Genomic DNA, 27,516 nt, shown 5'->3' with positions numbered 1-27,516 from the left:
TACAATGTTCCTTTTATTCTGCTCAGTTCACTTAGCATCAGTTTATGTAAGTTAAAGGCTTACTGTTATATAACACATAGTATTCATTACAAAGGACACAAAAAAGTGACAATAAAAAATCTTCAAGAAGCTTCAAGAAATACGGGTAGGAAATACATGATATGTATTACAAATATTTTTATATAAGGTCAAATATGACAAGAACAAAAGAATGATCTAGATAAAGCACTCTTGGAATATCTGAGGAGAGCAGTAATCACTTTCTGTTGAAGGAATAAGAGAAGGCATCATGGAGAATGTGGTTCCTGAGCTGAGCCTTAAGGAACAGAAAAATGTTAACATACAGAGATGATATGGGTGAGAGTATGGAGGTGGGACCATGTAATAAAAGGTAGAGTAACTGTTAGTTGTCTAGTCTAGCTAGAATATAAATTGTATGAAGGAGAAAATACAGTGAAAGAAGATTGAAAAGATGGGTAGGATCCAGTGTGTCTAGGACTTCAAATTACAGGCTATAGTTTTTACATTTGCATTTGCATATACCACAGGCTATGAAATAGCTAGCATTTATGTAATACTTTTAAGATTCACAAAGCACTTTATATACATTATTTTGTTTGACCCTCAGATGAGATAATCTATGAGGTAGAGTCTGTTGTTATCCCCATTTTACAGATGAGGTTATTGAGGCTGAGAGAATTTAAGTAACTTGTCCAAGATCACATAGCTAGGCAATGACTGAGATAGAACTAGAACTCAGGTCCATCACCCCATCCACCTCAGAAACTACTAAAAATTTTTGATACATGAGTCACACCTATGTACTATGAAGATTATTTTGAAAGTTGTATCAAGGATGGGGGAGTATTTGAACTGGAAGAGTTGAGAAGAGACCTGAAACAACTACTGTGGAGAATATAGCTGGGACTTAATCAAAAAGATTCCTATAGTGGGTAGGGGACCCCAGTAAAGTTGGTCATATAGTTTTGTGGTGATTTCAGTCAGCATAATGTTATGATTTTCCTGAGCAATGCTCAGGATGAGGAAAGACCATCATGTCCAGTCTCTTTAGTTTACAGTTCAAATCAAGTCCTAGAGAAGTGAAGTGACTTGATTATGGTGGCATTGCATTCAATCGTAGGGACTAGATTAGCAATAGTTTCCTGATTCCTAGTCAAGTGTTCTTTTTCTATTACAGCATGTCTTTCTCTCAGCTCATTCTCTCTTGCTCCCACCCATAAGTCTCATTAATTCCCTTTTCTGAAGGAAGGAGAGAAGTATTTTCCCTTTACCAGTTTCTTGAGCACATGGGCTATGGGTGCTCCTTCTTGTAAAAGTAGAGAGTTGTAGCTAAATTAGGCCTTTTGGGGATGCTACACTTAGTGTCTATTCCATAGTAGGCACTTCACAAATGTCTATTAATTGATTGAGGTACAGAACCAAGAACCTTCAGAGAAACCTCACAGCATCATCTTCTTTCCCCTAGCTAACACCAGACTTGTTTAGCTGTAATGTAAGTTAAATTCATTTATATGTGTAAAATGTATGGTATTGCCTGTCGTCGGGGGGAGGGAATAAGGGAGGGGGGGTAATTTGGAAAAATGAATACAAGGGATAATATTATAAAATATATATATATATAATAAAAAAAAATTAAAAAAAAAATTCATTTATATGAACCACTTATTAATTCCTGTCCTGTCTAATATATAATGAAGCAACACTCATGCATATAATTAAATATGTCAGGTTTATTTTGCATAAACCTCATTTGATTATAACATCAAAATCATGTTCATTCTTTATTCTATATTACACATGCAACATGGTCATCTACTTTTTAAAAGTTTAGAGAATGTAGCTAGTACAAGTAGTTTTCACTAGGGGTATACTATTTTTGGCTTGCCATTCTGGTTTCACTTGCCTATTTTTTTGAGGAGTATTCCATATAGTAGAAGAAAAAATATCTTCAACTTCAGAAGATTGGGTATCATATAAGTAAAGTATCAGATCAATTGAGTAATAAAAATAATAATAGTGGACATCTATATATTATCTATTATTGTGCCAGTTACAGTGCTAAGCTGTTGACATATAACATTATTCAATGTTTATAACAAACCTGAGAAGTGATTACTTTATTACCCCAATTTAAAGTGAGAAAATTGAGGCAAACAGAAGTTGAGGCATATGAGGCCAGATTTGAACTTGAGCTGCTGCCAGGCCAACTGCTCCATCCTTTGTACCACCTCACTGCCCCAGTACCAGTGTACAAAGAAGTCTGGGTGGGATTGTAAACAAGTAAACATGGAACTAGTCTCTGTCACTCATTCCTTAATCATATTGCTTTTCAGCATGTACCTAAGCCTGGACACAGAAGAACCGACTCTACCCACAGTAGCAATGAATCTGAATATACATTTAGCTCTGAAATTACAGAGACTGAAGACATTCCATTGAGGGTGGAGGTGAGTGTTATAGCATTGCTCCTACATTTCCAATAAAGAATAGCAATGTGACTACTCTTGTTCACAAAACAAATTTTGTTGCTGAATTAAGAATCCTTGAAGATACAGTAACTCATAATTATTGCATCACCTAATGATTTGGCATATTAATACTAGTAGTAGTACATACTAAAGTAAATGAGGTTTACAAATTGCTTTCCTTAGAATAACCTTGTGAGGTAGATAGTACAAGTAATATTCTTCTCAGTTTGCAAAAGATGGAACTGAAACTAAAGAATTTCAGAGTTAGGTAGATTTGAACTTGGGTCTTCTGATCACAACTAAAAATTTTATATATATATATATATATATATATATATATATATTCTGGTTTTTATTTAATTTGAAAGAAAAATCCTTTCTTCTTCTTAGACAATGTGCTCTTAGTGAGCAGAGACTCTCTTTTGCCTTTCTATCTTCTGCAGTTATCATAGTGCCTGGCCCATAATTGGCACTTAGTAAATGCTTGTTTATTAAGATTATTAATATTTGACTGACTCATTTACAACTCTCCATTCAGATTCAGATTTTGCATCTGAAAAAATTTGGCCTATGAGGGATCTGTACCAAACACAGATAATTTGCATATCATCCATAAATGGAAACTTGCTATCTTGAAATCACATCTTGAAAAGTGTTAACCAGCTTGTACGTAGGTACTGCTTATTTGACTAATGAATAAAGCAAAACAAGGCTAACAAAACCATTGAGCCTAATTTGATAGCACTTGTTAGAAATATAATTTTGTTCCATAGCAATGCTTGGAAAAAATTATAAACTTTTGTTTTTGTGTTTTGTATCATGAACAGTGAAAACTATTTTGGACTGTTCTAGAGTCCTCCTCCTTTTCAGAGAAGCTATTAGATCTACAAGTTCAGTTTTTCTAATTTTGTTTTGCTTCAGAGAAACTTCAGGATCAGAACATTAGTTCTAGAAATTCTTTCAAAAAGAGCTAAATAGTTCCTTTCTTTCTTTTGTTAGTTTTACCTAGAAGTAAAATGTTGCTATCATATATCATTTTGAGAAATGCATAATGCTAAGCTTGTGTCATCTTCGTGAAACTGTATCCCATTCTTGATGTTCCCTCAAGAACTATCTGAGGTTTATAGTTAAATAGACTCATTATTGTAGATAGATAGAAAAAACTCAATGATGATCCAAACCTTTGCAACAGATGAATCAGGATTGATTATTTTCCTGCCAAAAGAATTGTTTATATTATAAAAAGACTTTTAAAAATTAACAAACACCAGGAATTTGTATACAATTCTACCTTCCATGACCTTATACCCTCCTTCTCTTTTCTGTTTATTTTGGACTTGGGGGGGATGGGGGGAGGGGAAGCTGGAGATCTACTTATTGGTGAGTAAATAGTGCTATATCCTGTAAATGTTCCATGTTTGACTTAAGACTTTCCTCTTCAGAGCTCATGTCTTTATGTGGATTTTAGTGAAGCAGCACATGGGCTTTTAAACTTGATGCTCCTTCTACTTGCCACACAGTTAGTCCACTTTCTTTCCTGTTCATACATTTCTCTCTCTCTCTCTTTTTTTTTTTTTTTTTTTTTTTTTTTTTGCCATATTGCTAAGGCAATGGTGGATCAGTTAGATATATTTATAGAAGAAAGACCCAAGTTCATGTCCTACCTTGGACATTTATTATCTATGGAACCCAAAACAAATCTTTTAACCTTCATCTGCCTCATTTTCTTCAATTGTAAAATATATAATAATATAATATAATAATAGTACTTACCTTCCAGGGTTGCTGTAAGAATACAGTGAGATGATATTTATAAAGTACATTGCAAATCTGGAAGGCCTGTATAAAATCTAGCTGAGAATAAAAATTCTTAATTGATATCATGTTGCAGCCTATTTATATCCACAGTATATCTTTTCATTGATCTTTGGGTGTCCCTCAACTTTGGTTATTTGATTTAAGTAGTTATCTTTAGATGTTATTGTTTTTTTATTAGAAGAAATTTTTATAAAATATTTATAGAAAATTTCAAATAAATTTTAAGAAAATATTTAAGGAAATTTTATATATGTTCTTCACCCCACCATTAAATTATTTCCCCTCTACATTAAGGGAAAAGATCTTTAAAAAAAAAAAAGAGTGAGAATAATATTTGATGGCTCCAAGATACAAAGTTTCTTGTTAGTTTTTTCTTCCTCTTGTCTTGTATTCACAATTTAGAACTCATTCTCAAAGGCTGTTCTCTCTATGACCTGCATTGCTCTTTTATTGTTGCGGTAGACTAGAACCTGGAGGGATTCAACTATGTTTTAGTTTAGCATTGTGCTAGCCCGGCACTTTGTAAATAGTAAGCACTTAAGAAATGCTGTTCAATTATACACCTTTATGTTTAATTAGATTTAGGAAACAGTTTTTGTTAAACATATTGAAGGATATTGTTTTGATTGATACTGTTTGTTTTCCTTTTTTTTTTTTTTCCCTTTTCATTAACCTTTCTCTTGATCTTCACTGATGATAACTTATTTTGTGGTATAGGAGCCAAGTGAGAAGAAGGCACCTCTGGATATGTCCTTGTTCCTCAAGCTCCAGAAGCGGGTAACTGAATTGGAACTGGAAAAGCAAGTCATGCAGGATGAACTGGACCGAAAGGAGGAGCAGATACTCCGAAGCAAGGCTAAGGTATTCATTGTCAGTTAACTAATATCAACATTATCCATCCATACAAAAGAGTAAACTCTATATCATTAGATTCTTACTTGGGTGACTCTCATCTCCCTTTAAACAAAGATTTCAAAGGAAAATAATTTATCCCGAAATTAGTCACCAAACACTAATCATAGAGTTTGGTATAGAATTCTTGATAAGTAGCAAATTATATCCTTCAGGATAAAGTAAACACACTAAGAATTATGATTAGAGATAAAAGGAAACATTGTTTTATTTCATTTTCTCCTAGGAAGAAGAAAGGCCTCAGATTAGAGGTGCTGAACTGGAATATGAATCCCTCAAGGTAATTCTGACAGCCTTAAAAGCAACAGGAAACTACTGGTAGATGAATAACAAAATTTTCTAATTGACTAACATTTATTAAGTGCTTTCTATGAATCAGGTGCTGTGCTAAGTGGTAGAGGTACAAAGAAAGGTGAAAACATTCCAAGATTATAAAAGAGCTTATATTCTAATTAATAAATGCTACATATAGATTACATGTAGAAAAAAAGAAAAGAAACTTTAGAGTGTTGGAAAAGGTTTCCTATCAAAGATGGCATTTGAGCTAAGTCTTGAAGTTAGTGATCTTTTAAAAACAGTAGCATTTATTTATTATGTTTTAAATTCCAATTCTTCACCTCTTTTATTTTTTAATAATATTTTATTTTTCCAAAACATGACAAGATAGCTTTCAGTGTTCACCTTTGAAAAATCTTCTGTTCCAAATTTTTTTTCCCTGCCTCTCTCTCTCACCACCCAAAGACAGCAAGCAATCCAATATAGGTTAAACATGTGCAATCTTCTAAACATATTTCCATATTCATCATGCAAAGGGGAAAAAAACCACGAGAAAGAAAAAAATAAGCAAACAGAAATTAGTGATTTTAAGAGCTAGAGGGGAGAAAGAGCATTCTAGGCATGTAGAGAATTCAATATGAAAATTCTGTGACAGGAGAGGATATATTTGTATTAGATTCAGTAAGAAGATCATACAGTATGGAGAGGAGTAAAACATAACATGATGGGAAAAGTAGAAATGAGATAGATTATGAAAAACTTTAAATGCTATGCAAAGGACTTTGTATTTGATGCTGGAGGCAATTGGGAGCCAGTTAAGTTTTTTTGAGTAGAAGAATGACATGATCAGACTTACACTTTTGGAAAATAACTTGAGTTATTAAGTGGAGAATGGATGAGAATGGGAGAGAGTTAGGTTATGGGAATTAAAAGGTTATGATAGTCTGTGTGAGAAGTGATAATGTCCTGAACTAGCATCATGGATGTATAAATAGAGAGAAGGGAACATATATGAAAGATACTGTGGAGGTAGGAGCAACAAAACTTGGCAGTGTATGAGATTTGAGTCAGGAGTTAAGGATAATAATACCCAGGTTGTAAACCAAGGGATCCTTTTGCCTAGATAATTGAACCTATAAAAGTTGGTAAGATCACCAAAGAAAATAAATGGACAAGAAGACCTGATACAGGCATTTAGGAAGCATCCATGATGAGTAGCCATGCTCTAAATGAAGATCCATCAAAACAGACTGAGAAGAATTGGACATATAGGAGAGGAAGCAAAACTTAGGAGAAATTATCTAGATATGAGTCTCAGTCCACTGATTAACAGTGTTAGGGTGCTTAAGAAATGTTAAGAAGAGTGAAGATCGAGGAAGAGGTCATTAAATTTGGCAATTAAGAGATCATTGGCAGTTTTGGAGAGAGCCCTTTCACTTGAATGAGAAGATCAGAGAACAGATTAAAATTGTGTTTGGAAGTGAGAGGGAAGAAATGGTGGTATAGAAAAATTTCTCAAGTTGTTAACCAAGAAAGGGAAAAAAAGATATAGAATAACAATGGCTATGGTTGGATCAAATGACAGATTTATTTATTTTTTTCTTTCCTAAGGAAGAGGGAGTAATAGGAGAGATTGTAGAGAATGTGGAGAAGAATCAAGGAAGAGAGGGCAGGAGAAAATATCTGAGTAGTATGAGATAATGAAAAGGGAAGAATATAGATTTCATAGGAAATAGCTTCATAAAAATACACATATATAAGGTTACATCCTTAGCTGAGTATAGGTGGAGAGTACTACTCTGGAATGTTTGAAGAGAAGAGCTGCTGAAGAAAGTGGGACAGAATCAATTATGAAGAAGTAAAAGGACTACTTTATTCCAATAAAGGATCTGAGATACAAATCAATATATAAATCAAACAAATCAATGGTGGACCCAGTCAACACGGTTTTATGACTTCCTCCAGGTCTGTACAGCAACATGTGAATTTTGGAGATAGGTAGCACAATCAGAGATGGGATTTGATGAGGTATGTATGATCAGCTATGGACAGTGGGGCAGAAGATTTGAGAGTAGAGGGTTATATAGAATTGAACTGATCCACTAATGTGAGAAATTAGATGAGTAAGGAAAGGAATAAAGGCAGTTGTTGGTGTGCTTGAGAAAAAAATGGAAGGTAAAGAGTTGTTGGAGGTCATAGGATGAAAAGTAGAAGAATGAGGGGTCATAAGACAAAGATGGAATGATAAAATATTGATCAGATGAAGGAATTTTGGAGTTTATAAATGTGAAATTGGAATATGTATGGTTAATAGCAAGATCAAGGCTATGACCATCTCTTTGTGTAATTGAAGTAGAATGGAGAAATAGGTTGTGAGAACTTAGTAGACAGAAGAATGGGAGGTTGGAGTATTTGAGGGAATATAATGAGTATGCTAGAGTCTCCTAGGCTGAAGGCAAGAATTGGAGTGAAAGAGACAGACTGGGAGCTAGGCACTGTAATCATTGAGGAAATGCTCTGGGATTTTGCATTAGTGATTACTTTGGATTGAATGAACCTCAAATGAATAGAGTTTGCTGAATAATGAGTCTGAAAGTGACAGTGGTTAGTAAGGTATATCACACCAAGACCAATGAGCCTGGGTCTGTGAAGAAGGGTGGTCCCAGAAGCATTGTTATCAGAGGGAATCAGTTTTCTGTATTCCATAGGGTTTCATATGTTTTTTTTTTTCCTGTAGTTTTGCTTCTTAGGACCTTTCAGTCTTTAGGTCCCCAAATTTTGCAGTTGCTATGGCTATAAGCCTGCATATCAAGGATATGCTTAAGTATTCCTGATCTTATGACTAATTTTATTCTCTCTACATGTACCCGTTTGCAGCAGTGCTGGTAAAATCTACATTTGCCACAATTTCTGTGGAATCCACTTTATGTGTTAGTAATGTGCACTGTCTCCATATGATGTTACAGATGTGTCACTGCATGTCAGAGGATTTTGTGGTCTTATCACACTGGGGTACCATGGCATCATCCTCTCAGTCTCTCACCTGAAACTTCTACCACTGAAGCTCTTGCTCCAATTAGGAAAGTGGGGTTATCATTGGGAGAAGGCTATAGTTGGGATAATATGTTTCCTATGGGATAGGGAGATTAGTGAGTCATCTCTTTAACTTCCTCTCGTCAGTGTGTTTGTTAATGTGGTCGACTGGGCAGTTATTTTATTTTATTTTTTTGGAACATGCAGAAAGCCTGAGTCTAAGGTCTTGTCACTGAAGTCCCAACAATTTTTATGGAAGCACCAAACTTGGGGTGGCCAAGATAAGCAGGAACCTGAAATGTAGACCAAAAAGATAAATTTTATTGACCTCCTAGAAGCAACCATGGCTTAATAATCACAGGAAAGTAAATACACTTTAAGCATGAATACTGTATCATTCAGTTTGAGTTTCTGGATATTCATGAGTTACAGTGTTGGGTGAGATGGGCTGGAACAGGCCAGGAGAACAAAGAACAGAACTTTTATGTCATCCTAATCCCAATAATCCTTTACATGTTTGATATACACACAAATGTGCATATGAGTGTATCAGATATGCTTATATATGTACATGTGTATACATAGATATATGTGGCATGTAAAGAAATTTTTATTGTTTTTAATTTTTAATAACAGCCTCTTATTTTCAAAACACACACACAATCCTTAACATTCACCCCCACAAAACCTCATGCTCCAAACTCTTCTCCCTTCCCTCTATCTCCCTCCCCCAGATTGCAAGCGATCCAACATAGGCCAAACATGCACTATCCTTCCAAACACACCTCCACATCCATCATGCTGCACAAGAAAAATCAAACCAAAAAGGAAAAAAAAAGTAAGAAAAAAAAAAGCCAAATGACAAAAGTGAAAACATGCCATGTTCCACACTCAGTCCTTGCAGTCCTCCCCCTGGATGCAGATGGCTATAAAGAAACTCAAGACTTTGTTAACATGTTTGTACTTAAAATGTAATAACAAATGGTCCAGAATTCTGCGAAAGTATAAAAATAACATAAAATTAACTAACTCCATTTTTATAACTAACAAATGAGGGGGGAAAGTAGAGAGGTTATATTTTTTCACAATAAATAATCTTAATAAGAATATTAAAATGTTTTTGACAGGAAAATATAATCTCAAGATGGCCTCTTAAAATTTAAATATTTAAACTATATGAAGAAATCTTATTTATGACATGTGCTAAATAAAACACCATAAAGCTAGTTCTTTTTTAGATACATGTGTTTTTATAAGACATTTAAGTATAGATAGAATCTAAACTTGTGTTAGAATCTAAATAGATAGAATCTAAACGTGTGTTGTTTTCCACATCATTTTTACAAAAGTGAGAAAAAGAACATTGGTAAATATTTCAGGGGGCTAACCATATGAACTTGTAAACTGGAAATGACTTATTCAACTTTGATTAGATCCAAGAATCTTTAGAGTTCTTCAGAATGGGGACAAACCAGGACTACACTGAATACTCAATGGTCATTACAAAACAGAGCAGGCTTTTCAGGTCTGTGTTCAAACCACACCTGGGACAGGCAGGCAGGCCTGGAACATAGTTTCTACTGCAATTTGTCCTAGAGACTATGAAGCAAAATACTTAATGCACAACACCTTTAAATTCCACCACATAGAATAGAGGAAGGTATTTCCTCTTTATCCATTTGAACAACCCATGTTGTTCTTTCATAACATAATTCTAATGACCCAGCTTAAAGACAGTATACAAGCAATATGTGAATCTAAGTGATACGGCTTTATTTCATGTAGCGTCAAGAACTGGAATCAGAAAATAAGAAGCTAAAGAATGAGCTGAATGAGTTACGTAAAGCCCTCAGTGAAAAAGGTGCTCCTGAAGTGACTGCTCCAGGTGCTCCTGCCTACAGAGTCCTCATGGAACAGTTGACTTCAGTTAGTGAAGAACTGGATGTTAGAAAAGAAGAAGTCCTTATCCTGAGGTCTCAACTGGTGAGCCAGAAAGAGGCCATTCAACCTAAGGTAAGTGCTAGCAGATAAATTATCCTAAGTCAACTTGCCCCCCAAATCACAGATAAGAAATTATCATGCCAGTTTCCCTACTTCCTATCATTTGGAAGATGATAAAGATTAAATGGCTAGATCTTTGATAGTCAAAACAGAGAACATGTTCCAAATCCTATTGAAAATTTAGTAAAGCACACTTTTAAGAAAAGTACTTTTAAAATGAAGCCTTCCATAGAATTCTGACTTGAGGAAATTTTCATGTTAAAAATGTTGACATCAGTAAAATGACTCAGCTTTCTGTGGAAGATATTAAAAATGAATTTTAAAATCTGCCACGTGGATATGATAATGAAATTCTCCATGGGCCTTTTTACAGTTTTGCTTTTAAAGGTAATATTTGAAAGTGAATTGGTATTGAAACAGGAAGTCCAATCAGGAAGTATTGCATATTCTCAGTGTGAGAAATGAGAAACTCCTTGAAGACAAGAACATGTTTTTCACTAGAAGTATTTGATTAATGTATGTTGAATACCGAAAAAAAGAAAATTAAATCAGTGTATATACCTAACAAATATATGAACCTAGTATTGCTAACTAGAAATTACGGCAGAAGAACCATTATCCAAAAAATGTAAGTAATTTTTCTACATATTTCACTGAAGCATCATATAATGTAAAGTAAGCTTAGTTCTGGATGCTGTCTTAAAATCTAAAGTGACCTATATGCTTTGTCATTATTGCTAGGGATTTTAATAGAGATAATAGTCTATCATGTTTTTGATACCTATAAGAATACAGCTGTGATCAGCTTTGGTCTAGTAAAGGATCAGTTCTAAAATTTAGAACTTTGACAATATAATTTTGAAAAAGAAATCTCATAGATAAACAGACTAAACTCAGGTTAAAAACAAAACTTGTTTTCTCAGAATTAAATTGCTAGGGTTTAAAATAAACCTTTGTCTATCTTCAAGTTTTATTCTGCGCAACTTCATTGGGTCCACCAGAGAAATGCATTATTGTTATTTTGCTAGGTTACTTTTGTCTATTATAACTGAGAATCAATGGTGGTATTTATTTGTAGAAATAAGAGTTTATTTTTTTTCTTTTATGCTTGCCAATTTGTGATTTCCAGGAGGACAAGGTAAACATAAAGAATTTTTTTTTAAGTTTTGAAATATCTCTCTTTAATCTTCATTTTCATTCACAAATACTTTTTACATGTGAAATAGATGCTCTCTGGTTAAATTATATTCTGATCAACTCTCATTCCATAATGGAAGTTTATAAAGTCTTTTATGAGCTCTTCCAAGAAGCCTCTTTGGACTTGAGACCAATTCATATCACTCTCTGAGATTTCTTCTGTGAACATTTTATCCTCGTCTGAATTGGTATTTTGGTCTGCCTTGTCACCATAGTAGCTTTCTATGATCAAGGTTCTTTTCTGTTTCTTGCTCATTTTCTTTCCTTTTCTTTTGGTATTTCTTCTTTTTTTTCACTTTGAGGTTGAACTCTGCTCTTCAAGTACAGGGGTCACTGTCACAAGCCTCTGTGCAGCTCTGAGTCTTGGCTTTGAACATTGGGGCCCCTTGTGTTTGCAGGGACAGTTTTGTCAGTAAACAGCCTGGTTTCCCAGAGTTTGCCTTCTGAGCTGGGACTGGATGCTGCCCCCCAGATCTGCTCTTCTACTGAGCCAGATTTGTTGCTGATTTGCTGTGATTAAGACTCTCTCACCAGTTTTCCCAGAGTCTTTCTGAACTGGGCTGAACATACTTTTCACCCTAGCGAGACTGACCTTTCATGAAGATTTTTCAGTCTATCTTGAGCTGGACAGAGGTTTCATTCTGTTCAGAAGCTCTTTTTTTGTTGTTGTTTGTTTGTTTGTTTGGTTTTTTGGGGTTTTTTTGTGTGGTTTTCAAGGTAAACTGGGAGAGTTAAGCAACTTCCTGGCTTTACTCTGCCATCATAGCTCCATCCTTGGAAGTCTAAATGTTCCAACAAATTGAATGCCAGTAGGGAACCCATAGGACTGGGTATAGGTTTTTAATTTGAGGTGTGCCCTGTAAAAAATCTTTGCTCTTCTAACTTTTTAGTTCTACCAACTCTGCATGGATTAGAAGTAGAGCCTGGCTGTCAAACTAAAATATTTCTCCCTTACTGACACTGTCTTTCTCCTCAACCTAAAGGCTACCACTAACACAGCTCTTCCTGATGGAAATTATATTAGTCACGTCTGTTCACATGCTAAATGTGATCTATTTAGCACAACTTCTATTGTTTTCTGTTTTTTAAAAGGCAAAAATATAATCAAAAATGATAAGTTTGTTTAAAATGACAGGAAATAGATAATGCACTTTTATTTCAGATTCTACATTTTTTAGGTGTTTTAAATTTGTTCCAAGTGGTTGAAACACAATAAAAAGGAAAATAAATAATAACGCAGTCTTTTATTTTGTAGATTCAGTTAAATTGTTAATTCCTCTTTGTCACTAGTTTTTCAGAAGTATACTCTTGATTTAAAGTGCATATGTATTCTGTAGAGGCAAACCAATGATTTTCCATATAGGGATAGTGACTAGTATATTTTAGTTGTTTGGGACTTCTATTTCACTATCATTATTGGCTTGGAATAGCCATGGCAGAGGCCAAACAAGGCAGATGATCCAATAAAATGTTAGTCATGGATAATGGGACAAAATCTAAACAGGTGGATGTAATATCAAGGGAGTTTGGCATCGGACAAACATCAGACATCTAGGCAGGCAGATTTGTGTTAGGGATGTCCTGAAGTTGATAGTAGCTTACCCTGCTGGTAGAAAGTGAATGGCAAAAAAGAGATAGAAGTCTTGTGGAAGATAAGAAGCAGGAGTGTGTGGCAATGTGAGATTCTCTAGTTTAGCTGAAGATGATGAGAACAAGACACGACCTTGTGGTCTAACTGTGAATCTAACCAAGGTGCCAAGGTAGGGAAGGATAAAGTTACTGGAATGGTTCATTACTGGAGAGATTGGCCGTAGGGATTTTAGAGATTACAGAGTAGGAAGCAATCCCTTTGTGTAGTCCTCTTCAATAAAAAAAATTCCCCTACTTGAGAACTCCAAACTATTTATTTCTCATAATGCAATTATCTTTCTCTATTTCAGAACACAATGACAGATTCTACCATCCTCTTAGAAGATGTACAGAAAATGAAAGACAAAGGAGAAATAGCACAGGCATATATTGGACTGAAGGAAACAAACAGGTTGGTTGTGTTCTTTTATTTATTTTGGCTTGTTGAATCACTGTGTTTGACATTTTTATGCAGCAGATTTTTTTTTGGATATATTAGTGACTTATTTGTTTTATAATATCCAACCTTTCTAAATTATTCCCATTTGAAATTTCATCTGAAACATGTAGAACATCATCAGTCTATCAAGAAGCATTTGTTTAGTACATCCTTTGTGACAGGCACTGTGCTAGATGCTAAGGATACAAATTCAAATAATTACTAAAGATCTTTAAAAAAATTTCCTGAAGGGGATCATAGATTCCTAAATAGAATTTGTATTTGAAATCACAGCAGCACAGCCTTTTTTGTAGTGGCTAGAAACTGGAAATTGAATGGATGCCCATCAATTGGAGAATGGCTGAATAAGTTGTGGTATATGAATGTTATGGAATATAATTGTTCTGTAAGAAATGACCAGCAGGATGAATACAGAGAGGCTTGGAGAGACTTACATGAACTGATGCTGAGTGAAATGAGCAGGACCAGGAGATCATTATATACTTCAACAACAATACTATATGATGATCAGTTCTGATGGACATGGCCCTCTTCAACAATGAGATGAACTAAGTCAGTTCCATTTGTTCGATAATGAAGAGAACCAGCTACACCCAGTGAAAAAACTATGGGAAATGAGTACGAACCACAATGTAGTATTTCCACTCCCTCTGTTTTTTTCCACTTGCATTTTTGATTTCCTTCTCAGATTATTTTTACCTTATGTCTAAGTCCGATTTTTCTTGTGCAGCAAAATAACTGTATGGATATGTATACATATATTGTATTTAACATATATTTTAACATACTTAATATGCATGGGTCTACCTGCCAACTAGGGGAAAGGATAGGGGTAAGGAGGGGGAAAGTTGGAACAGAACAAAACAAAACAGAAGGTTTTGCAAGGGTCATTGCTGAAAAATTACCCATGCATATATCTTGTAAATAAAAAACTATAGTTAAAAAAAAAAGAAATAAATTTTTCCTAAAGATAAAAAAAAAGAAATCATAGTAGCAGATCATTAATTGTTAGGTTTCCATTGTTCAGTATTATTTTTAACATTTTTTGAGGAGTACCTAAATCTCTGAGTAGCCCCAAGTAATTATTAAAATTTGTAACATGTTGAATGGAAGGGAGTAAAAACCTTGTTCTACAGACGTTCTTTTTTTTTTTCCCCTGAGGCTGGGGTTAAGTGACTTGCCCAGGTCACAGCTAGGAAGTGTTAAGTGTCTGAGACCAAATTTGAACTCGGGTCCTCCTGAATTCAAGGCTGGTGCTCTATCTACTGTGCCACATAGCTGCCCCTCTACAGACATTCTTGACTGATATTTCACTTGTGGTCTTACCTGACTGCTTAAAGAGTGTCAAGGTCTTTTTTCTCTTTACTGGTTTAAACAAAACTGAATCCAGTTTTATTTCACTCCCTGAACTTTGGTAAGGATATAAAGGATATCTTGCTCCCATTTTCAGCCTTTTAGGCCTACATAGAGTGGTGGAAAGGATGGGAGAGAATTGACGGTGGTAGAGGAAATTTGTATCATCAAAAAGTTAATAATACCTACCTTGCCTTTATATAGCTCATAAGATCACAAGAAAAGGGTCAATGTCAGGATTTCTTCAAACCTCATAAAATTGAAAGGATGGTGAACTTTGCCATATGCCAAAAATTTTCCGCATTTAAAAGATCAATTATATTATGCACCATTTTGAAAAGACAAGCAGCATTTTAACTTTGTTACAAACTTATACTTCCAGAATTTTGTATCTAACTATACTTGCTATCAGGAGAGATATAGGTACATATGCAGCATGCTGCTATTCATAAATACTATGGCATCTTTATACATTCTTTGAACCTCATAATTTGATTGAAGTGTCTAAAATTTATGGTTACTCTATGTGTATGCTTGCATGTACAAACCATGTTTCCTTATCCCATTCCTATACAAACTCTGGGACAATTTTTCATGATAACAGTTCCCATTGAGGAAATGAAGGAAGTTCACTCATTTAAAGAATTCATACTACTTCCACAGGCTATCACTCTGCTAACCCCCTTGATCTTTTGTAGTCAATCTCTCTAATATTGTGTGATGTATATTATTTCTCCTGTATTCAGACACTTAGAGTTGAAACCTTTTTCTAATACTGTTATTTCTTATGTATATCATGATTATTCCATTAAAAAAAAAGCCAGAAAGAACTCTCACAGAATTTCTTTATAATTTTCACTATTTTGCAGATGATTTAATTTTCCCTGTTTTGCATATGATTTGTCTTTTTAAAAATACAGTTTAAATAACCAAGCTAATATGTATAGTAATTTTGTCATCCATGGTCAAGAAAATCTGCCATTCCCAATAATGAATGTTAAATAATATTTGCTATTTTGTCCTTCATGTGCCATCATTTCATTACCATCATGTATCCCTTTTATGTTTTCCATTTTTCATTTGTCTTGGAAGACCATTCCCTATGGATTGCCATGAGCTGAATGAGGATGAAGAGCTGTGGCTGGTTTATGAAGGGTTAAAACAAGCCAACAGGTTATGTGTGTTGCCTCAATGGAATGTTCATCACTTCCTGTTTTCTTACTAACCAACAGCAACGTGTTTAACTACTCTGGCTTTTCATGCACTAACTATATTCATAGGCAAAGTATAACAAAGCATCTGACGTATATGTATAACTCTGTCATGTGATGCTATTATAGAGGAAATTTAGACATTTGTGAAATATATTAGTCATTTCCCATCCCTGGGAATGATTCCAAATTATCCCATTGCTGATTGAATTAATCAAAAAACAAACAGATAAGATATTGCTAAGCTACTATGTCTATAGTATTTATCTGCTAGCTACCTATAATATGGAAGCTGTTTAGTATTTGAAACTACAAATTATGAAATCATGAATTGGGAGGTTTCCTTTTAGTCATAAAATCTAAAACCCTTAAAATTGATAGAATTAATCCTTCAAATATGACCCCTATATAGTTTTGAAGAAAAAACAATTAACATTCAAAAGACCAGCTTTTAAAAACAAATGGAAATTGTATCTTGGTAGTGATGTTTGTAAGAGATCATTTATAAAAATTACAGCCGCTGTTCAGGTGGCTTTCATTTTGTTTTATTCTTATCATTAAACACTCAAAAGCTGCAGAATGTGATTGTTTAAAATTCTCATATTCAAATTCTGTAGTCTGGAAAAGGATAAAATATTTTAATATGCTATTATTTATCAGACTATAATAATTTTAATAGCTAAAATATTTTTAACCTAACAATATCTTTTCTTTCATTTTGCTAATAAATTCCTAACCATATCCTTGTTATGTTCACAAAAATATAGATATGTAATAATAGAGGTTGAGGGGTAATAATAAAAGCAATATACTATCTTTTCTTCTATTTTAATGCTCTAACATTAGGAATTTTTAAAAAGATGATAATTTGTTTAACTATTCAAGTATCTATCTGCTACATAAATGTATTAGCTTCTTTACTGATATTTCTAATATTTATACCTTCACATTGCCTCTAGTTAGGGAGATGGATTTTGATTGACATATATGACTCTATATCTGATGAACAAATCTAAAATTGAGGATATATTTCAGAAGTACTTAGTAGGATTTGTGTTTTTTGAGATCAATGAGTCACTATTCCTGACTTCTCCATCTTTTGAAAATATATTCTCATTTGCAGAAAAGTGATATGGGAAACAAAAACATAAAATGGGACTCCAAACCCAACCTCCATTTTGAATGATCGTTTATGAAATACTTAAATGTATATTTAATAATTTATTCAGACATCCTTTCTTCTCCCTTCCCCCAAGTAGTGTTTGGGGGTTTGAAGATTTTTTTCTCTATTAATTAATTAATGTTAATTAATGTTGGGCTTTGAAAAAAGCTATTTTTTCACAAAAGGCCATATTTTGTTCATATAGATTCCAAAGTTTATGCCTCATAAGCCAGTTTGTTTCACTGACTTTTTGCAGTTCTTAGTCCTCTTCTTCTCATTTGCTAATGCCTTTAGAAAAATCTAAAATGTGTGAATTTTTCTGACTTTTCTGCATGGTATTCTCAGTATTGAAAATCATACCTTGTTTCAATCTCTTTTCTAGACACTGCTTTAGGTTTTTTCAGTTTGATCTAGTAGAAGGCAAACTGAGTCACTCAGAGTGTCTACTTTCACAAATCAACAGTTAAATATCAGCTAAACAATCGACAAATGAATAAGAATAATAAGCTTCTGTTCCCTTGTTAACTATATAGACTCTTGGAATCACAACTCCAGTCCCAGAAGAAGAGCCATGACAATGAAACAGAGGCATTGCGGGGTGAGATCCAGAGTTTAAAGGAGGAGAATAATCGCCAGCAGCAGCTATTGGCTCAGAACCTACAGTTACCACCTGAAGCTCGCATTGAAGCCAGTCTGCAGCATGAGATTACCCGGCTAACGAATGAAAATTTGGTAAGAAAATGGTGGCAGTTCTCACTTTGGTCTGTACTCTTTTAATGCTTCTGGTGCTGCTTAAATACTATGCCTTTGTGAAGATTTTGTAATTATACACTGTTACTATTTCACTTGGAATCATATAGTAGATATCATTATTAAATTGGAGTATTAGGAATGAAAAATGCTTGCTCAGTGGTTATATGTGTCCTGCAATTCAGTGATATTTGAAACGATCATATTTGGTTCTGACAGTCAGGAAATTGGCCACACCTGACAAGTCATTATAGATTTAATTTGTTAAATATATTCAAGTTAATTCTGTTCTCTCTAACTGAAAGGTATATGAGAAAGATAGATTTAGAGCTAGAAGGAACTTATTCATCATCAGAGGAGATTCTGTACCATATTGTATGACTGCTATCACATGACAGAGATAGTATGACAGGCTCTTAATTCTCTTTGCCCATGAAGTAGCCACCTGTCAATACCACTAGCATAAGATGAAGTGAGAATTAAGATCCAAACAGGGCAAAGAAATTAATAATATTCATTTTTCATTCAGCTAGTGGGTGGAAATCTCCATTAAAGCCCACCTGACTGGATGGCAATCTCTATTAATGCCCACCCAAGCACTTAAGTCAAATGTTCTTTACATGGAGTCTGTGAATTTATTTTCTTTAACATTTTGATAATTATATTTCAAAATAATTGTTTTCTTTTGTAATCCCATTTTTTTGTACATTTAAAAGCATTATTCTGAGACAGTGGTCTGTAAACTTCATCAGATTGTCAAGGAGTGCATAATACGTAAAAAGGTTAATTACAACTGAGTAAATCTCTTTAAGAAATAATACATTTTTAGGAAAAATTACAATTAAAATCTCTTTAAGAAATACTAATATTCATGAATTTCTCACCAATTTGAATAATATTTTAAGGCAATATTTCAGTGAAGTAAATCCCTCTCCCCCTTGCTTGGTTCTGAGCAATAAATTGGAGCCTAAATTCTTGCCTAAAATAATTGTCCTTCTCAGTATCATAACCTTTGTAAAAGATATAGCTTTTTTAATGTTTGTAGTTCAAACATTTCTTTGATTAGTAAGATAGTTTTTCAGAAAAAAAGGTTACTTTCAGCCACAGGGATTAGCTTACTTGTAGTTTAAATCACAGATTCTAAATTGTTAAGACTTTACTTTTAGCTGGAGGAACCAGTATATAGGTCAACCGTGTTCCTATCTCTGTGCAGATCAGAATGTAAACAAATCAGAATGATCAAAAGTATCATTCTCTACCCCAGAGCAGCTCTGAGACATGGTTCCTGAGCTTCTTTGGACAGCTCCTTCCATGTATACCTGGGCCTTTCTTTGCTTTGAATAACATAACCCTCAAATCACTCCCAGATTAGTTAACTCTTTCCCAGAAGAGAACTGTGAGAGAAAACATTGCCACTGTTCCTTGCCACCTTTGTCTAACCTGCTCTAGAAGAGGCATCATGACAAGTTATCTTTCAGTCCCCAGGAGGTGAAGGCTGAGCCTGGGCCTGCTGCTGCTGTGGCCTAGAGAGGAAAGACAGGGGACTTACTGGTGCCTGCTACCCATTGGAAAACATGATCCTGGTCCCAGACTGTTTTTGTCTATATATTTCAGTGCTTTCTACTCCCCACATGTTTATATGTGTATATATGTATTTGTGTGTGTATTGGTAAATATATACAGAAGTTAATATATTTAGTACATTTGATGAATTTTACTACTGCTAATTAGAATAAATATAGTTGTTAAGAGAACCAGGGGTAGAGAACAAATTATTGTCTTTTGAGAATGTGAGGTTTCACAATTGCTTTAAAATAAGTTTTAGTTGCTTTTGCTTAGATGTTAAAGTCCCCCAAAGATAAACGCAAACATCAATTATGCCTATTTTTTCAGTATTTTGAGGAATTATATGCAGATGACCCTAAGGACTATCAGTCATATCGGATTTCACTTTACAAACGGATGATTGTATGTAAATACTGTAGACTGTGTTTTTTTGTTGTCTTGTTGCTACTTCTGAATTGCTAACAGAACAGCAGGCTTGCTGCCCACCCTTTCCAAGGAAATCCTCTTCAGACAGTCTCACAAACCTATTTTCCCCCACAGCTTTTTCTTAGCGAGTGGCCTCACCTTTGTTTGTCATTTTTAGTATTTGTTTTGTCCTTAACCCAAGTCTTTCTTTACAATGTGATGGAAACAAAGTTTGACTTGAAAAAGAAAATAAAATCCAAAATTATCTGATTTTCAAATTTTAGAAACTATTTATTTTGAGAAATGAATCTGATGTCTAAATTCATTTTTTTGGCCAAAAAGTCCATCTTCCTAGAGCCTTCTTACTTTTTTTTTTTTTTTCATTTTCTTCCTAATTAAGTAAAAAATAACAGCACTGTTGACTCTCATGTATAAATTAGTTATAATTAGAATCAGAGCCTTGGATATTTGTTATTTTAAAATCTCCTTTTTTTCAATTTAATACTTTGGTTTTCTTTCATTGCGTGTAGTCCAACTTTTAGAACTCTTCCTAAAGCGTTTGCATGTGCTCTCCAAGGTTTCCAACTTTACTTGAATGTAAATTACCCAAGGTACTTTTTTTTTCTAATTTTTGGACCCCGATTTTGAAGGCGGTTTTGGATAGATAAACAAACAAACAAGGAAGAGAGTTAAATGGATAACAGTGAGAAATTTTCCCTTTGTCCCTAGAAAAGCGAGGGATTGAGGTTGGCTTGAAGTCACTGCAGGACAGCCTTACTGGGAGCTCTCTTCCTGCATCCTGGATTTGCCACGGGCCAGCGCTGAGATTCTATCTCTGGCTTCTTAGTGTTTGTCTCTCTCTGAGAAGTGCTAATGCCTGATGGCCCCTCAGTTCAATCCACAGTAGCAGAATCCAGAATAGAGTCCAGCTAGCATACTGCTCCAGTTTTTATGTATCCTCTGAGACACAGTCTTTTGTCCTCCTTGCCTTGTTTTTTCTGTTTCTTACTTGCTTTACTTTTTTTTACCATGAATCTCCCTTAGGTCAAGATATAAAGGGGGGGGGGAGAACTTTTGGTAGATTGTCTTTTAGTAAAGTCTGAAACTCCCAAGAGCTTAGAGATACCTAGAAAATAGACTTAAACCTGCAAACGCCTTTATTTCCTGTTGTTCTCTATGCAAGCCCTTTTGGAGGAGTTTCAAAAGATGGACTGCACATTCTAAGTTATATCTGTTTTATTGTTGTAAACTGAGTTTACAATATAGTAAATATTATGACTGTGATAGGATAGGGCCTGGATTTGTGATTTCATGGGCACAGGAATTTGGTGCTACCAATGTACATCAGCACCTTCTCTGCCACTTAAAGTATTAGAAAGTTAAAGGACATAGATACAGGTTAAGTAATTTTCCCAGAGTCACCCAGCCAATTTTGCTGATACCCTTTCTTTAATGTAGAATTTGCCATTTTGAACGCTTTGAACTCAATCAATAGAATTCTTCAACTTTTCTTTTATTGCGCTTATTTTTTTCTCTAAGTTTTAGCTCTCAATTCCTGACATTTTCTGAGGGTGTTTTTTTTTCATGTTTTGAGTAAAAAGAGAATATATCTAAGAAGCTGAACCTCTCTTTAAAACTTCCCCATAGACTCTTTTTTGTATGATTAGGAAAACTGATTTTTGACTCTTACTTCTCTTTAAAACATGTTCAAATGTGATAACAGTACATCTCTTTGTTATCATGCTACTGTTTTGTCTATATGGAATTTACCTAGAATATTGTCACTTCAGACCTTGTCTCCATCATGCTGCTTCAGGTTTGACTGCTCGGAGTGTTTATATAAAAGTCTGGCTTTTATTGTCTTAAGAATTTTACAGGCTGTCCGCGTTAGCCAGGTGGGAAGCGCCACCAACCAACTTTACAGGAGCTTCTCTTCCTTTTTTGTGTAACTAATAATTGCTATTTCTGTGACTTAATTGTGTCTTCTCTCTTAATACATACGAATGGAATTTATTTTTGTTCCTTATCCTTTGTCTTTGATTTTGATCATTAGGATTTGATGGAACAGCTTGAAAAACAGGATAAGACCGTTCGGAAATTAAAGAAACAGCTGAAAGTATTTGCTAAAAAAATTGGAGAGCTGGAAGGTAATGCTTTTATGAATATTTGTTACAAAGCAAAATACTTGCTTTTATGAATATTGCTCATCTCTGGTTGTTTTCCCCTCCTACAGTTTATGGTAAGATATAGAATTTCATGTACTTAATATAGCAACAAAACAATATCAGACAGGAGGCAGATGGAGAATGAAAATAAACTGTTCCATAAAAAGTTGCATCCTATCCTTTATTCTGTATAATAATTTACAGAGGGTGCTAATTAGTTGCTGGAACAGCTAAGTCCCACAATGGATGGAGCATTGGATTTGGTAACAGGAAGACTCATCTTTATGAGTTCAAAAATGGCTTCAGACACATGCTAACTGTATGACCCAGGGCAAGTCAATAAACCTGTTTGCCTCAATTCCTTATCTATAAAATCAGCTGGAGAAGGAAATGGCAATCCATTTTAAGATCTCTGTCAAGAAAACTCCAACTGAAAGGTCACACTTAGTTGGACATCACTCAAAGGCTACTTTGTTTACAAGTTTACAAAGTCCCAAAATTATAACCTTACTAAAAAAAAAACAACTCACTTATGTGTTTATAAAACACTTTCCCAGAAAACCTAATGAAATTGATAGTACAAATATTATTTCCATTTGTTCAATATGAAAATTAAGGCTTTGAATTAAAAGACTTGCCTTATCTTCAAAACACTAATAAATGTAATGAGCTGGGATTTAAAGCTTGAACTCCTGACTACAAGTCTAGACTCATGAGATGAAACTAGAAGTAATGAGACAGATGATTTATACCATCCAAATGACTGTTGGTCTTCAGAAAGGTTACATTGAGTGGCTATCCATAGCTTGTTGTGATTAAAACTCCCACTGGATGCTTTGGAGCTATCTTTAGGAGTGCTTTTAAGTCACACAAAAAAAGCAGCCATATTAATTGGGTTGTTTTTTCTTGTCTTTTAGAAACAAATATGAAATACATATTGTTCATCTACCTTATTCAGTAGCTATAGTTATGAATGACTTTTTGGTATTTATAAAAATTGTTTCTACCTTCAAAAAAAAGTCTTACTATCATTTAGGATATTTTTTAGAAAATCGCTCATATGTTTGTTTATATATCCCTAACACATCAAATGTCCAAGGTATAATCTTTCTTTGTGAAATCATATGAAAACAGTATGTTCACACAATATATATCGTTCACACAATATACATCATTCTTCAAAAACCCAAGATCTCTAAGCAAATTAAATTAAGCAAATAGCTTCTATTAAGATTTACAAAATACTTTTATTCTGAGTCTTTTGAGTTCTAGAGTACATGTAAACAATACATGTTTATGCAAACTCATTTTGCAATGAGAAAGCCATGCTTATGGAGTTGAAATAAGTTCCCCCCAAGGTCACATAGCTAGGCTAAACCCTGACCTTGAGCCCAGTTTTCCTGACTGGTAACACATTGCAGTTCAATCTTAAAACCAGGGCTTTTATCACCCCCAAAATTTGTTTATTTATTTTTGCTGTGGGCAGGATACAAACAATATTCAGCTATTGCCAAAATTCATGTGAATTATTGAAAAGTGAACTAAGCCAAAAGGACATGGACTGCCTGGTTCCAACAAATCCAGTTAGACTTTTAGTGACCACTAATGATATACTTAAACATGCCTGTAGAAATCCCTAAAGCTAAAAAGTCTATTATAACATCTAAAAGCCTAAATATTTACACTGTGAATTTGATGTCTTTGCTCATAATTGAAGAGAGGTAAGGATAGGATTTTCAAATCTTATGAGATGCTGATTGTTTTAAGGTACTGTTAAATATGAGTCACCAGTCTGATTTTCAGTTCTACCTATAGATAAATACATGGCACTCAAGTTGGCAGCACATGATTTACAAATAAAAGGAGGAATAAAAGTTATTCTTAACTGCTCTTAAGAAATGCGTCAGATGACATGTTCATGAAGAGTAAAGAGGAAAGATTTGCTATTAGAAGTTATCTTTGAGGACAGCCTTTGGTGAACTGCTAGGAGGGCTACACTTAGGAGAATCCTAGAAATGGTATTCTAATCCCAGCTTTTACGTTTACCAGCTGAATAACGATCAATGGCACAGTCTTTCTGATCCTCAATTTCTTTAATTGTGAAACACAGATAATCTTTGTGCTATCTCCTTCAAAGAAGTATTGAGATATACATTTTTTTTTAAATATTAAAGCATGGCTTAAGTGTGAGTCATTATGTTTGATCATCATTTAATGAGATTTGGACATGTATTCAGTAAGTTGCTTTTTTCAGAAAAGCAGAAAGTGGATAAAATAAGTTGTCTCTGCCAGTTCTTTATTTTGCTTTAAAAAATAGGAAACTTAGAAAATTCTGACTAATAAAGGATTTTTGAGTCTCATTGGACCTTTTAGAACCCAGAACCTTAGAGTTATCAGGATTTTTTTTTTCAAGTTCATTTAAGTGGCAGTGATCTAAAATAGACATTATTTCACAATTAAGATATTAAAGAAGACTATATAGTATTTAACTTCAACAAATTTTTGCATCTGGTCATCTGTTGATTCAAAGCTTGAAGGAATCTGAGAGATTATCTACTTCAACCCCCTTTATTTTTTACCTCTAATTATCAATTCATTAGGACAGGAAAAGAGAATCTTTCAATGATGTGAAATTTTTAAACTGTTTTTTGGCAAAAAGTCCTTAGCTTGAACAAAACCTGCTTTCCTACAAATATATAGCAGAAATGTGTTTAGTGGTGGGAGCAACACATTAGATTATTATTGTACTTGCCTCATCAGTCTCATGTGCAGTGTTTATTAACTGCTCTTGGGGATAGAACATTTCCCCCCACAGGTCTTGTAAAAATGGCAGCAAGAATAAGTTTCATTTTTTTCCTATCCCAGCATTACAGCTTTACTGTATAAATTATGAGATTTAACATCATTAGTGTCACTTCATGAGAATTTTCTTATAACAAAGTAAAATAATTTAAGTACAGCTACTAATATAATGACCTCATCTGAAAGTGCATGCAACATTTCATACATGCTGGAAAAAAATTTAGAATTTTATACAAACTCTTTCTATATAGTGCATGCCCTTTGACTTAGTTATACTCATGTTAGATCTGTATCCAAAAAAAAGGTAAGATGAAGAGAAAAAGGTCCTTTCTGTACTAAAATAATTATAGCATCTTTTTGTGATGGCAAAAAATGAACCACTAATGGGATACCTGTCAATGGACAATGGACAATTCACTTCATTTTATAGTTAAAGAGATTAAGACCCAAAGAAAGGTAATAATTTGTTCAACATCATATATTAAGTAGCAAGTACCAACTCCTTCTACTGCAGCTTAAAAATAAAACAAAACAACTGAGCATAGTTGTAGATGTTCAAATTTTTATTTCCTTTTTTTGATCTTGAGATGAGTTTATGATTTTAAAAAATATTTCCTTATCACAACATAAATAAAATTATAGCATTTTAGAACTGGAATGGACATTAGTAAACACCTAATCAAACCATATGGAATATGAAACTGAAAAAGAAAGCTATTTGTCTAAAGCCACATGGATTATTAGTTGCCATCATTATGTAAAATCTAGGTCTTCTAACTTCTAATTTGATATTTTTTTCTGTACAATAATTTCTTTTAGCAGGAGTTCTCTTGCATGACAGTAGTTTCAGTTCAACCTTTAGTTCATCCTTTCATTGCTTGAAGTGTGTGGGAGTGGTAGGGGCAAAAACAGAAGTGGAAAGATTTATGTAGGTTTTTAATTGGAGAAATGAGCGAGTGGAATATTTTTCCACTTTATATTTTTCTCTGGTTATTATGAATAGAATTTCCCTTTCTACCTCTTCCTGATTTGTTTTGTAAGTAATATACAGAATTGATGATAATTTTTGTGTGGATTTATCTCCTTTATATTTTCTTTCATATTAGTTTTTTGACAAAAAATTGCTTAAATACACAGCTGTCAATATCAGTAACTTAAATACCTTCTAATCTTTATGAACCTACTCATAATATGTACATAATATTTTGTTTCAGTTATAGTCTATATAGATATACATATATGTGTATATCTATATAGTATTCCTGTTTTTTTCTTTTATATTTTAAAAATAAATACAGCTTTTCATTGTTCTTTGTGCTATTTACTCCAGCTAGCATTTATTCAAAGTAATACTTAGATTATAACTATGTAGTTGTCATTACATGGTGACATAGTGCTCCATTGTATTTCTATGGTATGAGCTGTTTATATATTTTCTAAACTTAAATTTTCTAAATTAGATAGATTATTTCCAGATTTGGGGTATTATATACAACAAAACTATCTTTGTATAAATATTTACTTTTCCCATCCCTTATCACTTATTTGAGGGACAGTCCTACTAATGGGATTAATGGACTTGTCCCCTTCCATGAAAGAATTTATCCACAGACATAAAAGGTTCAGTATTAGGAATAAGGATTGTTTGAGAATTCCTGAATGTTGTTCTTTCTCTAACTCGAAATCCTGTTTCTTCCTAAAGACTATTGATACTTTAATTCATTTATTTGAGGGGGCTATATAACTCAATGACATTGTTGACAGTGTCCTTCTTGACATGTGAAAAGATAATACCTTCTGAATTATTTTTTAATAAAAGAAAAAATAGAGACTTGACCAGACAAAAGGGAAATTGCTTTTTAGAACATAAGTTCCCATCTTCATGGTGTGGTGGGAAAAGTATTCTCTTTGGAATTAAGGACCCTAGTTTTAAATTGTGGCTCTATTAACTATCTTTTGTGACCCTGAACAAGTAATTTAATCTCTTTGGGTCTGGATTTCCTTTTCTACAAAATGAAGGAATGAGAATGGATGAACTTAATGTTCTTTTCAGGCTCTAAATCAATGATAATGTAGTCCTGTGTCATGAAAAAGAATCAAGCTTTTAATGGTTTTCTTTTGATTACATAGTGGAGATTTTTCCTTAACTTACTGAACCATTTCCTCTTCAAAGTGAAGTAAATGGTAATTTCTTTCAGTAAAAGTAACCAGTAGAGAAGATGGTTTTGTTTTTTAGTCTTGTTACCCAGCACTTCCCCCTAAAATGTAGCAATGTTCCCTCTTCCTT

General features: G+C 33.9%; 1 protein-coding gene across 4 annotated transcripts in view; it reads left to right on the top strand.

The window, feature by feature from the left end:
• MYO5A (myosin VA) overlaps positions 1–27,516 on the top strand; it is a 182,440-nt gene that overhangs the window by 133,774 nt on the left and 21,150 nt on the right. The window contains exons 25-33 of one of the 4 annotated variants that reach the window (XM_074294530.1): positions 2,355–2,468; positions 5,025–5,168; positions 5,446–5,499; positions 10,314–10,541; positions 13,667–13,767; positions 16,261–16,341; positions 18,075–18,273; positions 20,185–20,259; positions 22,316–22,409. In XM_074294530.1, coding sequence (XP_074150631.1) covers positions 2,355–2,468; positions 5,025–5,168; positions 5,446–5,499; positions 10,314–10,541; positions 13,667–13,767; positions 16,261–16,341; positions 18,075–18,273; positions 20,185–20,259; positions 22,316–22,409 — 1,090 coding nt within the window. The remainder of the gene's footprint in view (positions 1–2,354; positions 2,469–5,024; positions 5,169–5,445; positions 5,500–10,313; positions 10,542–13,666; positions 13,768–16,260; positions 16,342–18,074; positions 18,274–20,184; positions 20,260–22,315; positions 22,410–27,516) is intronic. The other 3 variants (XM_074294533.1, XM_074294532.1, XM_074294534.1) reach the window with 3 other exon arrangements.

The sequence above is a fragment of the Sminthopsis crassicaudata genome, chromosome 2 (genome assembly GCF_048593235.1).
Source record: "Sminthopsis crassicaudata isolate SCR6 chromosome 2, ASM4859323v1, whole genome shotgun sequence".
In the NCBI taxonomy this organism is placed as follows: domain Eukaryota; kingdom Metazoa; phylum Chordata; class Mammalia; order Dasyuromorphia; family Dasyuridae; genus Sminthopsis; species Sminthopsis crassicaudata.
Note: the sequence above shows the minus strand (reverse complement) of the source record. Positions and strands in the feature narration are given on the sequence as shown.